At 34.6% G+C, this 12,454-nt stretch overlaps 1 protein-coding gene across 1 annotated transcript; it reads left to right on the forward strand.

The window, feature by feature from the left end:
- The first annotated feature begins 6,471 nt into the window (after window positions 1-6,471).
- On the forward strand, window positions 6,472-10,486 carry LOC126840890 (protein yellow). The gene is made up of 5 exons (XM_050576880.1): window positions 6,472-6,580; window positions 6,659-6,896; window positions 7,007-7,265; window positions 8,612-8,974; window positions 10,143-10,486. Exons 1-5 carry the CDS (start codon window positions 6,574-6,576, stop codon window positions 10,410-10,412), a joined length of 1,137 nt encoding a protein of 378 aa, XP_050432837.1. The 5' UTR covers window positions 6,472-6,573; the 3' UTR covers window positions 10,413-10,486.
- The last annotated feature ends 1,968 nt before the right edge of the window (window positions 10,487-12,454 follow it).

The following is a 12,454-nucleotide window of genomic DNA, read 5'->3' on the forward strand; positions in this document are numbered from 1 at the left end:
AAAACGAGCTAATTTCCCTTTTTTAATATAAATATTGCATTATATAATAATATAAAATGATAGGCCCTAGGAGATACGTTTCAAACAAATGTATTACCTACGTGAAATTTTTTGTTGCATTATTTTATATAACACAATCTACTATTGGTGAACCCATTTTTTTGAAATAATGATTTTTAATTAGGTACGAATGTCCAATGTGCTTAACATAATGACAATCTGATTATTGCAAGTTTAAGGATGTCGCCTTAAAAAGTTACTGAAAGATTACGGTTGATGAATACTGACACGGATAGAACGTGAATTGGAGTGACAAATTTTAGCGTTACAGCGTGAATATAAATAACGGTTACCGGTGTTAGTAGGATTTAGGGTTTCTTCGGCAACATAAAAGGTCGCTTACACAAGATTTCACATTATGACGGCGGCCTAAACCCTACTTAGGCGAGTAACTCGGAGCGACTAACATTTTGTATCCTTCCGGCCAGCATTTCCACGAACAAAAAACACAACATCAGCAACAACGCGGGTGCGCCCATAACGGGGTTAGAGATCAGCCCGTAAGCGTGTTAACGCTGCCTTTTAACCCGCCGTTGCTTCCCACGATCGCCAAGACTTACAATTAACACGGGCTAATTTGTAATTTTAGTCGTTCGCCGTTTGTTTTTGAATAATTGTACTTGAATGGCTGATTTTTACACTGGCAAAACCACCAAGTAATGGACCAAACCGAACATTGAATCGCGGTAGTTAAATATTTGTACTTGCCTCTATGTTATAATATATTATTTATATAAAAATTTAAAAATACAGATTTTTGACATGCGCCATTGAGAGATCGGTCGAAACCGAGACTTACATATTATAGTATTATAACCGGCAGCGGCGACTTAAGAAGGAAGCAGCTCATATTCGTGACCGGCTTATGTAATGGCCGCCGGTTATCCCCCGCTGATCTACCTGTATAGGCCTACTTATTTCCTCGGGATGTGATATTAGAAGGAAAAAAACCCAAGTAGGTTTATTATGTAAAAAGATATAAAAAAAGTCTATCCGCCGCCGCGGGACAAGTACGCGCGGTGAATTCCATTATAACCGTAATTTGTGGCCAACGAAACTGCGGTAAAAAAACGTTCAAATATCCATTTGAACCACTGGACTTTCGAAGGTTTACCGAAACTTATACACAGACGTACGCCACACCACATCGCTTTAGGTGGTGTGGGCTAAGGCCTAAGGGCGCTGTTCCTTTGTCTATATACTTTAAGAATAATCGCAATACAGACAATGCCGAAAAGCAATAGGGTTTTTCGTTTTGGCTTTTATTTTGTCGAGGTCTAGACGGTGATAATCTCTCATCCGGCTGCTGGCAACGGTCGAATGTAATATATAAGTTAAAAACAATCCGGTTAGGCCATATTTCCGTTAATTGTCCCGGGGATGTTTCCTTATTTGATAACGCACAACTCCCATGACTCACTTGTCCAAATATACCTGACAATTTGTGTTAACTGACAACCCACCTAAACGAGGCTATGTTTAACAATAAAAACCATACTTTAAACGGGCCGTAACAGCTGTCCAGCCGTTAACTGGGACAGGAGGCCAAATTTGTATGGGCTCTACCGGTCGATTGCACTTATCAACCGTTAACGGCGATTAATAGCGGTACGCTCGGCGATCGGACTATTGAATAATAAACGTTTTGGTAGGTCACGACCTTCGCGCCCATATATATAAATATATAATTGGACTACCTCTTACTGGGCGCTGATCTTGCATAAAGGTAAATAATAAAATATTATATTACATTAAAAACGATTAACCATAATACATAATGCATAATAATATGTCACGCAGTCGACCGCCGGAGGATAAAGAATATGTAAATAAGTAAAAGTATATCTGAATTTTGATCTCGAAACCGAATATGATACATTAAAAAACGAATACAAATATAATAACAACAATAATCTATTATGATATCATATTTTATAATTTTGTTTTTACTGCTGGAATGCATATTTACCCTTCCACTGACATAATCGAGACAAAATTTATTATAACTTTATTATATTTTCAAATATTTTTTTTTTTAAGTTTAATCAATTTGAACTACTTATAATATATACCTGTAGTCTGACCGATTATCCGTTACATACAGTTGAACATTTATATTAGTGTAGGTAAGCAATTACACACACACACACACACGCGCGCGCACAGGAATACATTTATTTAAGTGTTCACGGTGACATAATATATTATATATGTCTTTTACCGTGCAGTCTAAAGAAAAGCAAATACGTTTTAAAATTTTAGGCTCGTAGGCACGCACACAAAAGATGTATTTTCAGCCGCTTAAACTTCGCATTTACGTTTGTGCAAAAGTTTTGTCGATAAATAAAATATATATTTCACATCAGTCTAAAACATAGCTATGCCAACCGAAAACTAACCAACGATAAAACCTTCCATTATTAATTAATCCCCGACCTTTATTCAAAATAGGTCACACGAGTTTTCAAAATCGTTATCTAAGATATTAAACATTCAAGAATCCAACATAAAATATTTATCACTATAGTGTTTTGCGGTATTGAATCGCATAATAACAAAAAAATAAATGTAACTACTCAAATGTTTTTATTTTCAAATATACAAAACAATTGATAAAGTAATTCAGAGATACGTTTGAAGTGTATAATGCTGCTGAATAAATATTTCCAGATGTTATAAATGATTAACATTTGTGTTAATTAAAAATGATTTTTATTATAAGACAAATACCTCATGATAACACATACATGTACAAAATTATTGTATCAATTTGCACTTTGTTGCCTCTTAATATTACATCATTTTAACGAGATGTAGTTGCAAGTCATGGCATAAGCTCCTTAAGCCAATTAATACGCATGATATTTTAACGAGAAAATCAAGTCGATATAGAGCCGGATAAATACTTAGGACAACTTTTAATGATACTGCGCTTGTCAATTGTAACTTTTAAATAAAATACTCAAATTGAAGGTAAATAAATGTATGTTTATTTCATTCACCTACTCTTTTATACTTCATTTTGATATTTTTGCTCATTAATCTGCCGATCAATATTTGTATTAAGTAATTTATCAAAAAGCTAAGTAGGATAACTTCAAACAAATGAGGATCTTAAAGTATTTATTTAATAAATACAATTACAATTTTTCCATTTTAGTTACACTAAAACAAATCTTCTAGTAAATCCAATAAAAATTGAGAAAATCTTTATCAATATAAGTTTGAATAAACTAGTTATTAATTTAGAAAAATATATTTTTAATAAAACCGATAAAATCTTTTGTTGAGTTAAGAATACTGTTTACTATATGCTAAACAAAATACAACTGATTGAGGCTTATTTTGTTTAGCGATAATTGTTTTATTTTTTTAACAGTATAAAATTATTAATTAGAATACAATAATAGTGTAATGTTTGCAGAGACGATAAGTATTGTTATTTAAATTTTTAAGTACAGTATTAATAAATTTAATTGTAGCATTTATTAAAATGATACAAAAATATTTTGATAATTTGACAAATTAACTATATTATAAAACTATTTTTTTTTTGTAAAATGTACATGCTTATTTGTTATTTAAAAAAAGTTTTTATAAATATCCTGTGTCAAAAATATTCATAATTTCTTAATTTTACACTTGATAATTATTGGTCAGTGGGGAAAAGTTCAAACATAAACAAAATTAAGACGTTACAAAACAAAATGAAATGTACATTTCTTTCGTTACTATCACGGAATAACTTGATTTGCATTAACTCCATTCGTATGCAAAACACAGAGTAGCATTCTCGAAATCCGAAATTTCTGAGCTATTATCCTTTTTTACTGTTCCCCGGAGGCTGACGCGTTTGTGATTGACACGATGTGACGCGCTTACAACAATTATTACAACAAATATTATTATGCATTGTACCCCCGTTAACGTCATAGATGTAGCCGTATAATGAGAATTGTTTTAACTCACATGCGTTACGCAAACCGGCGCTTGTCGATAATATTTTGATACCCGCACAACAAATAAAATTTTAAAAAATGCGCTCGGTTTCGATCAAAACCGGTTCTACCGCAACTCTACCATACGTTTGTGTGTATGTGTAATGTGTGTATGTTTGCTGACTATTGCTTAACATCCGGATACCTGAGTACACGTCTGTAAACGTTATACCGCGAATAAAGATCGTTTTTGGATTAGAAACGTGAACTTTCGCTCGCTTCCGCCGTACGTTTACCCGAGCCGGCGCACAGTTTTGAAATAGGTAAACGTCCCAGCCGAGATAAAAATATACAGACATACAGTAGTATAACGTATTTTATTATTGTTATATGATGTAACGGCGTGTCTGCTGGACCGACACGTCCGGTCCGTACATCATCGAGACGTAGAAATTAACAACAATATACAAATACACGGAATAATCGTATACTTAAGAACGCACACGCACATTTAATAGTGCCTTTAAGCGGTATTAAATACGGTATTAAACGGCCGCCGTAGACGTGTTTGCCGGGTACTCACAATCACATTATATATATATATATATATATATAATATTTATATAAAATATATAATAATCACTGAGTAAGGTATAATAACTGGTAAACGTTAATGGCCAATAACGTGAAGATCAACAACCAAGCGCAGGCAGCTCAATAAGGTCTCGGTCGATTATTATGCACCAACTGCTTACATAATGGTCAATACTGAACTTATTGTGGTTTTTTTTTGGATTCCATGCGCTTACCACGTTGTTTCTCTCGTGTCATTCGTGCAGATATGACGTATGTCATCCTTTTTTGAAGTTTTAGAAAGTGCTCGACGGAAAATAAAACCTTAAATAAAGCAGGCCGTAAAAAGTCGCAACAGTGACACTGTTGCATAAGTTAGCAGTTAGCTCCCACCCCTTTAAAAATAAAAAAAATACCTTAGGGCCTTTAAAAAGTTGTTTTTATTATTACAGAAAACGAAACAATTTTACTTTTACTGTATATTACTGTTAAATATTAATATCCAATGATGTACTGTGTACATATTACGTTATTCCTTGTATAATTAAACAATAAACTCCTTATAAAGAATTAACATAGAACCTGTAAGGATTATACGCAATATAACATAAATAGTAAACTGTTTGAGTTTTTATATTGTCTCAGATATCTAAATTGTCTTTTCCGAGTGAAAAGTACACAACAGAATAATAATTAGGGTTTAAACCATATACCTACATAAATATATATATATATATATATATAGTCAAAAATCAATGCATCATGGATATATCCTCGGGCTGTTTATACTTAAAACTATCAGTCAGGGTAACGACACCCTGTATAATATATTATGCACAATAGCCAGGAAAACCATAGTCCTTTATACATCATTTGAAAATAGTAAATGGTTTATTTGACTTATGATTTGGGCGTTAAAAAATTCGGGTGTTCTGGACGCCAGATTTCATTATCCAATTTAAACCATACTCGTTTTGACGTTTTTTTTTTAATTCAAAATAAATTACCCGATTCTTTTGTTGTTTGTTTATCACATTTTCATGTGTACATAAAGCATCAATTTTTAGATTTTGACGTGCTGAGAAGGTTTATTGGTTTAACAAGGATATTTTTTTTTATATGTTTACTGTTTGGGCTCACGGTTTTTTATCCACAGAACCGATTTTTTAACATACACAGAATATAAATCAAATATCGTTTATAAAAGCTCAAGTGTATAATCTAAACATGGGGGATAATAAAGTCCACCTTATATTTTCTAAAAAGAGAAAATCAATTTTTAATTTTAACAGATTTTTATAATGTTTACTTGACACAATGATTTAAAAAAATATTATTTACTTTTTTCTTAAAGAATATATTATAAATGTTCTTTCTGGACAGTAAAGTAAATGTAAATCACCAGGAAAAAAGCTTTACCCTCACCCCAAAAATAGGTTCACATTTTTTTTCTCTGCTCAGTTTAAGGGCAGAACAATTGTGTACACCTTTTAGAGTTTATAATTTATATACAACTTCCAAAATCTTAAGCTGTAAATATTTTTACTTTTCACCATTGTAAAATTTGCATCGGAGCGTTTTTAAGTGATTTTACTGTATTTTCTAGCATGGTGCTTCATAAATTCTACTAACCGGTGATCGCCCCGACGCGACACCGTTCAATGTCCTACTTTTTTTTATTCAGCCGTGTGTGATGTTTTCACGTTTTATAAAGCCCGAAGGCCAACTTGGAAAATGTAAAAAAAAGTAAAATCAACTATAGCAAAAAATCGAAGGTCTCGCTTATAAAAAAAGCCTATATGATTTTATAAACACTGTAAATGACACGTATTAAACCGAATAATTAAGTCTTATATAAATGCATCGTCTGCGGTTTTCAGTGCGTACTTGTAACGGTCGTTTGTAATACCAAGGGTTTTGTCGGTGAAACATCTTTCCATTTAATCTGAAGAGGATCACGGCATTTGGAAGATTTTTCGCTTATTTCGCCCCAAGCCTTACTATGGTCGGTAAGTATATGATCAACCAATTAAAAACAAACCACCGTTAAGTATTACAATTTTAAGTGCCGCGTTTTATTTTGTCAGAGACAAGAAGCGGGCTACAGTTAGTCATGTTGATGCTCGTGTGTGGTGCAGCACGTGCCATGTACAATTGCAGTTGTTCACAGCGATACGACCGGGTTACTTGGACTGGTGCTGACGTTGATTTTGGGTGTTCCGAGGTGGACCAGATGCTAAAAGACAGCGGCAAATACATTTCGAAAAATGCCATTGCCTTGAGAGCGCAGATCTACCGAGACGAAGTGTACTTGGCACTGCCCAGGTGAGTGTCAATACCGTTGTTGGACACCTACGAGCTAGGCCACAACCTTAAGCTAATAATATATTTAATAAATCATGACGAGTCCTTCTTTGAAATTATGTGGGTCGTAGGTTCAAGTCAGGTGTGGCGAGTACTTTGGCGAAGACTTGCCTGACACTCAACACGTGTCAAGCAAAGCTGGTACCGTATCCTTCCCTAAATTTCCAACTAGAGGGCAAAGCCAATGAAATCCAAAACGCCGTCGACCTGTTCATCGACTGCCAAGACGTACTTTGGGTATTGGATACGGGTATTATCTACACACTGGACAGTTGCCCTCAGAGAACTGGTCCGCCTACCATATGGGCTTTTTCCTTATGCACCGGAAAGGTAAGCCCCGAGGCTTAAGTTCTATTCCAAGAGAAAAAAATGTTTGTGAAACGATCGCACGAACGTTAAAAACATATTAATATTGTTATTAAAAAATATAATAAGTGAAACGGCATAAAACAAGTCATACCATAGAGGAAAAAAAACCGACGTCGATGACGTTAAATTCTCTAACGACCACTGATCTAGATTTTGTAGTTTGAGCAATAGCTGTCGTATGTGTTGTTGTACTGCCTTCCAAGTTTAATCTTATACGTGAAAACGACGTTTTACAATCGTTAATAACGTTCTGATCGTTCACAAAAGACACACAGAGTTTCACATCTCACTTGCCGTAGCTGGTATGGGTGCGGATAAAACTGGTCAGTATCTGCTGTATCGAACGGCGCGATGAGCGATTGCAGTGAAAGGAGGTCGTGGGATCAATTTGTACGGCACGGTAATCCTGTATAGTAAATCCTGCGGCCGTTTCCTTGCCCGCCACGGCACGTACCCAACCACAATGCCACAAGACAAACTGTAAAACCTATCAGCCCTAGCTTTGGGTACCTACAAGATTACATTATTCAATCGACCGAAACTAAACCCTCGACCGTCTGCACGCTATCGCTAGTCCCTTCAAAATATATAAGCTCAACGGAGTATTCCATTTTATCTGTAGAACTGCAGTAACCTTACAGTAGTAGGTAATCGGGATCCGTTTACACAAACAGCGACCGTGCAATCTAATAGTATTATGTTCGGGACGTTTCTCGAAACGTGCGATAAGAGCGATAAAATTAAAATCATTTTGGCAATTGAATACATTAAGTAGGTATTCTCGATATTTCTAAGGCGAGATAATCGAAAAAGGAAATTGCGGATAAAAAGCGAAGGTTTTTCATTTAAGTACGACGGGTAATTTAAACAGTTTCCCCGCCAGTTACTAGTTAATCGCGGCCGTTAAACGAAACGGGTATCTGATTCGAGATGTAATGAATACTCGGTTTTAATTTATCGAAATCGTATTCTTTTAAGCTGTTGAAAACGGCAAACGTCATTTTTCACTTGAGCGTTTTTCAATGTTCCATCCCAGCAAAACAATGGATAGTTTATAAAATACTTTCCACAGTTCCGGCTCGTTTCATTTCGGTAGCTATACATTTTTATTGTCACCGGATTTTAGTAATGCACTACACAGTACCTTTTTTCGTTGTAGGCAACGCATACGATAGTAAAAAGACGTATAGGATTGTCGGGAGACAAACAATTAGGGGTATAATAATTAGGGGTATATTATACGTTACTGTGGGCCTCTCCGAAACTAATTGAACCAACCGATTGATGATCCGTTAAACGTTTTGCAGCTGCTCAAGAAGATCGACCTGACTTGTCTGACGACCCCCATGAGTCGTTTGCAGTATTTGGTGGTCGATTACGGCTCCTGCGGCAAGTGCTTCGTGTACGTGTCGGACGCGGCCAACAGGGCTCTGATCGTGTTCGACGTGGCGGAAAATAAGGGCACTAGGGTGGTGTTACCCAAGGCGATCACGGCCGGCTGCAGTAAAAGGGACGTGCTCTACATAGCACTGATGCGGAGCGAATGCGGTCCTTCGGCGCTTATCGTCACCTATCTGTCCGGTACCCGAGTGTTCACCGTGAGGACAGAATACCTGAGATCCGGATCCGCTGGCAAAATCTTAGACATGGGGCCGAAATCCGACAAAATGGTAATTACCAATCATTTACATTTAAGACGTATGCAGGTTGGCTGTAGGTGAGTTGTGACCCAAGATGTTGTTTACGATGTCGGTGACCGATGAATTGGAGCCCGTCAATTTTCGGTGGACGTATGAGTTGTGGCCCGTATCCTATAAAGTTAAATTTTTGAAAATATCAAATTCTATACACAGGATGATTTTTTTTTAAAGAGATCCACTCAATATCTTATAGGATTTAATTAGTTTTAAATTTTTATTTTTAGTTTTTTTTTTTATATTATCTGATCTTGTTATTTTTAAAGTTATTATAGTGTAAAAATTAGGACGGGAGGAGAAGTGCGGTTGTATAATGCACACAGATAAAAATAATACTACATCTCACTCTTCCCGTCCTTAGCTTTAATATTTATTAACAATAAAAATAATTATTCAAGACTGGTTATCGACCAGTCAACATTTTTAGTAAGTTTTAAATTTTTGCCAAACTAGTAATGTGAAAAAAACTAAAAAAATGAACAACAGAACCGCTCATCAGCCAATAACATAATTTTAAAAAATTTACTAAAAAACATATTTTTGGGAGACAACTCATTTTCAACCTACCCGTAGTGACTCCTGGGTAACGCTAATAGGCTGATATGAAGTGGTAATTATTATGTGGCCTAACCGGGTTGCAACTCATACGTCTCTCCCATAAACCCGGGCCGAAATTCGTACTTGATTTAGGGATTGGGCCGCAACTCACTAACACTGTGCAGTTTTCCCGAACCCTGTCTTCGGTAAAAAGCTATAACGCCGGCCATTGTGTACCCCACTTCATGTGACCAAACGGCGTGAAACGGTTTCGTGTATTTATAGCATAATATTATAATAAAGTCAAAAGGACCTTCCGAGGAAACCGCGAATAATCGCTCGTTGGTGTGCGAAAAATATGTATTAAAACGGCAACACGGGATTATACATTGTAAGAAGCCCGAATTTCTCTTTCCGTCTCCATCCTTTGCCTTAATAAGCTTACTGTCGACGAACAGACGGGGTTCACGGGGATTACCTCGGCTTTATCCTCAGACCGCGCTCGCCTTTTAATTATTTTAAGATTCTCAATTAACCGCAAACAGAGAGCTGGCAAGTTTACCCGAGCCCATTGCGTTTACTGTGTATGGTTATTTTGTTTCAGGTGATTTTGGGCGTGGACGGCGGCACGTCGATGTTCTTCAGGTACGGCGGGGCGTCAGACATTTACAAATGGGACGTGGGTAAACCTTTTAACTCTGACAACTTTGTCCTCGTCTACCGGCCCGATTCATGTCTCTTGGCCACACAAGTGATGGTCGACTACGAGCGAAACCGTATGATGGTGTTGGAGAGCAACTTCCCGGACTTTACCAACAATAACGTCGGATGCGGTATAATGCAAACCATAAGGGCGCTCGATGGATGCAGTTGATCACATGGGAAAAATGGAAAAAAAAATATTAAGTCGACGGTTATAGTGATTGTTATAGTGTTTGTTTAATTTTAAATGTGCCCTTACTTTTTTCGAAGCTAAAAAATAAAACAACAAGTTAAGTGTTTGGATATAAAGGCGTTTCGATCGCACTGAAAACATTAAATGGGACTTTGCCGCGTGTAGACGATAAATAACCCGCTCGCGTGTAGGCACAGGTAGGTGGTGCCCATTGTTGTGCCACACAACTAATCGTTGGAAATGTGTGATTTGCCAATTTCCCAACTTCAAAGTGCAAAGTATAAAACATTAAAATCATGCACAGCAACTATGCGTGGTTTTGCGTGGGCGGTTTAACGTCGCAGAGGCCATTATCCTGATTTTATTTATTTATCCGGAATGCACGTCCCACGAGGATTTACTCTTTGCACTATTTTTTTCCCCTAAACAAATAAATTGTTGTTATAATAATATTTTTTTTTCTAAAGTAATTGTTATGCCCTTTATATAATAATATTTATTACTTTAACATGTTTGTTTACTACTCGAAAACGAAAAAAGTTAGAAGTTGTATTTTTTGTCTATTTGAATAATTAAAAAGTAATGATCCAAACGAGTTTTGAAAAGCCACCATTCTATACATTTCAGAAATTTTTTTTTTTAGAACTGGCTGTAAAACAATTATTATTTCCAAGGGGTAATTAAAAATGTGCAAAAAGTTAACAAACGAGACAGTTTTAACAAACAAATATCATAATCGTAAAACATTTGTATGACAGTAATTAAAAAGAAACACAATTAAAAATATATCTACTAAAGATGGAAATAACCAGATTTCAGAAGTCTGGATTAACCAGAATTGATAAATCCAGATTTATCAATTAACAGTTGACGGAAAAATGCTTTGGAAATTAATAGTTTTAATTTTAACGCGATACACAGAGTATAAAAAGTTAAGGCGTTATGTATGCTACAATACCCTCACGTAATTTTAGAAAAATAACCAAACAATTCTAAGGAGCTCAACTATTATAATATTATAATTAAATATATTTTATAAATATATATTAACATTTAAAACAAAATCTCAAAGATATATACCTACATAAGTTATAAATTAGAAAATTACTTCAACACGTCTGTAATTTTGGGAATTTACAATATTGATATTCATAAATAGTAAACGATAATTAATAGATATAATTCAGAACACTACCATATTTTCAGTAATACTTTTGTTTTCATAACAATAAAGATATAGAAAATACCGTATGCAAATAAATTATATTTTTAATATTTGCCTGATCCTATAAAGCCACGATTCTATTTAAGATAAGAATGAAACAAACAAAAATGTAAGTAACAATAAGTAATAAGGAGCATCTTTTCCACGTAGGTACTTTTAATTGCTAAACTTAAACTATTATTATTATTATTATTGTTATTATTATTATCGCTATGTATATGTATGGGGTTAGTAAAGTTTTAATTCATACCGTTAAACGAACTATTGAAATAGATAAAAGCAACACTGAATAATATGTCAAAATACTTTACAGGTGATTTTGTATGTATTTCAATCAACATTATCAATTATAATATACCTAATATAATAGTTACATTACACTTTTGTTCTTACTGCACTAATTTATATAGCCAAATAAAGTCTAAGAATAATCTTATTTTTATATTTAATAATCTAATAATTCATCTTAAACAAAAATGTTAATAGATAACATTTTTGACATATTATTTTATTATTAAAAAAACACAACGGTGGTACTAAGAAAAACAATACCTGAATATTTCTATAAATATTTGTAAATAATTATTTTATTATATGTATTTTAATTTTGCTTTAATGGGGTGGTTTATAAATTGTAGGCGAACAAACATAGGTAATAAATAATTAAGATATTGTTGTTTAAATATTACTTTTCCATAAGTGGAAAATTGATTGTATATAATGTGTCCCTTAACTAAAAGACATATCTTACGTAATTCATCGACTGCTAGACCGTTCTCTTTAAAAAATGAGACTA

This window comes from Adelges cooleyi, unplaced genomic scaffold (assembly GCF_023614345.1).
Source record: "Adelges cooleyi isolate 19-005CV unplaced genomic scaffold, UGA_ACOO_1.1 ACOO_flye_CR_arks_rails_tigmint_CR_PRNA_376, whole genome shotgun sequence".
In the NCBI taxonomy this organism is placed as follows: domain Eukaryota; kingdom Metazoa; phylum Arthropoda; class Insecta; order Hemiptera; family Adelgidae; genus Adelges; species Adelges cooleyi.

Bases quoted from the DNA above. Each gene is read 5' to 3' on its own strand.
- LOC126840890 (XM_050576880.1), top strand. The intron at 7,266-8,611 runs GTAAGCCCCGAG...AACGTTTTGCAG, and splicing joins TTTCCTTATGCACCGGAAAG to CTGCTCAAGAAGATCGACCT. The intron at 8,975-10,142 runs GTAATTACCAAT...ATTTTGTTTCAG, and splicing joins GGCCGAAATCCGACAAAATG to GTGATTTTGGGCGTGGACGG.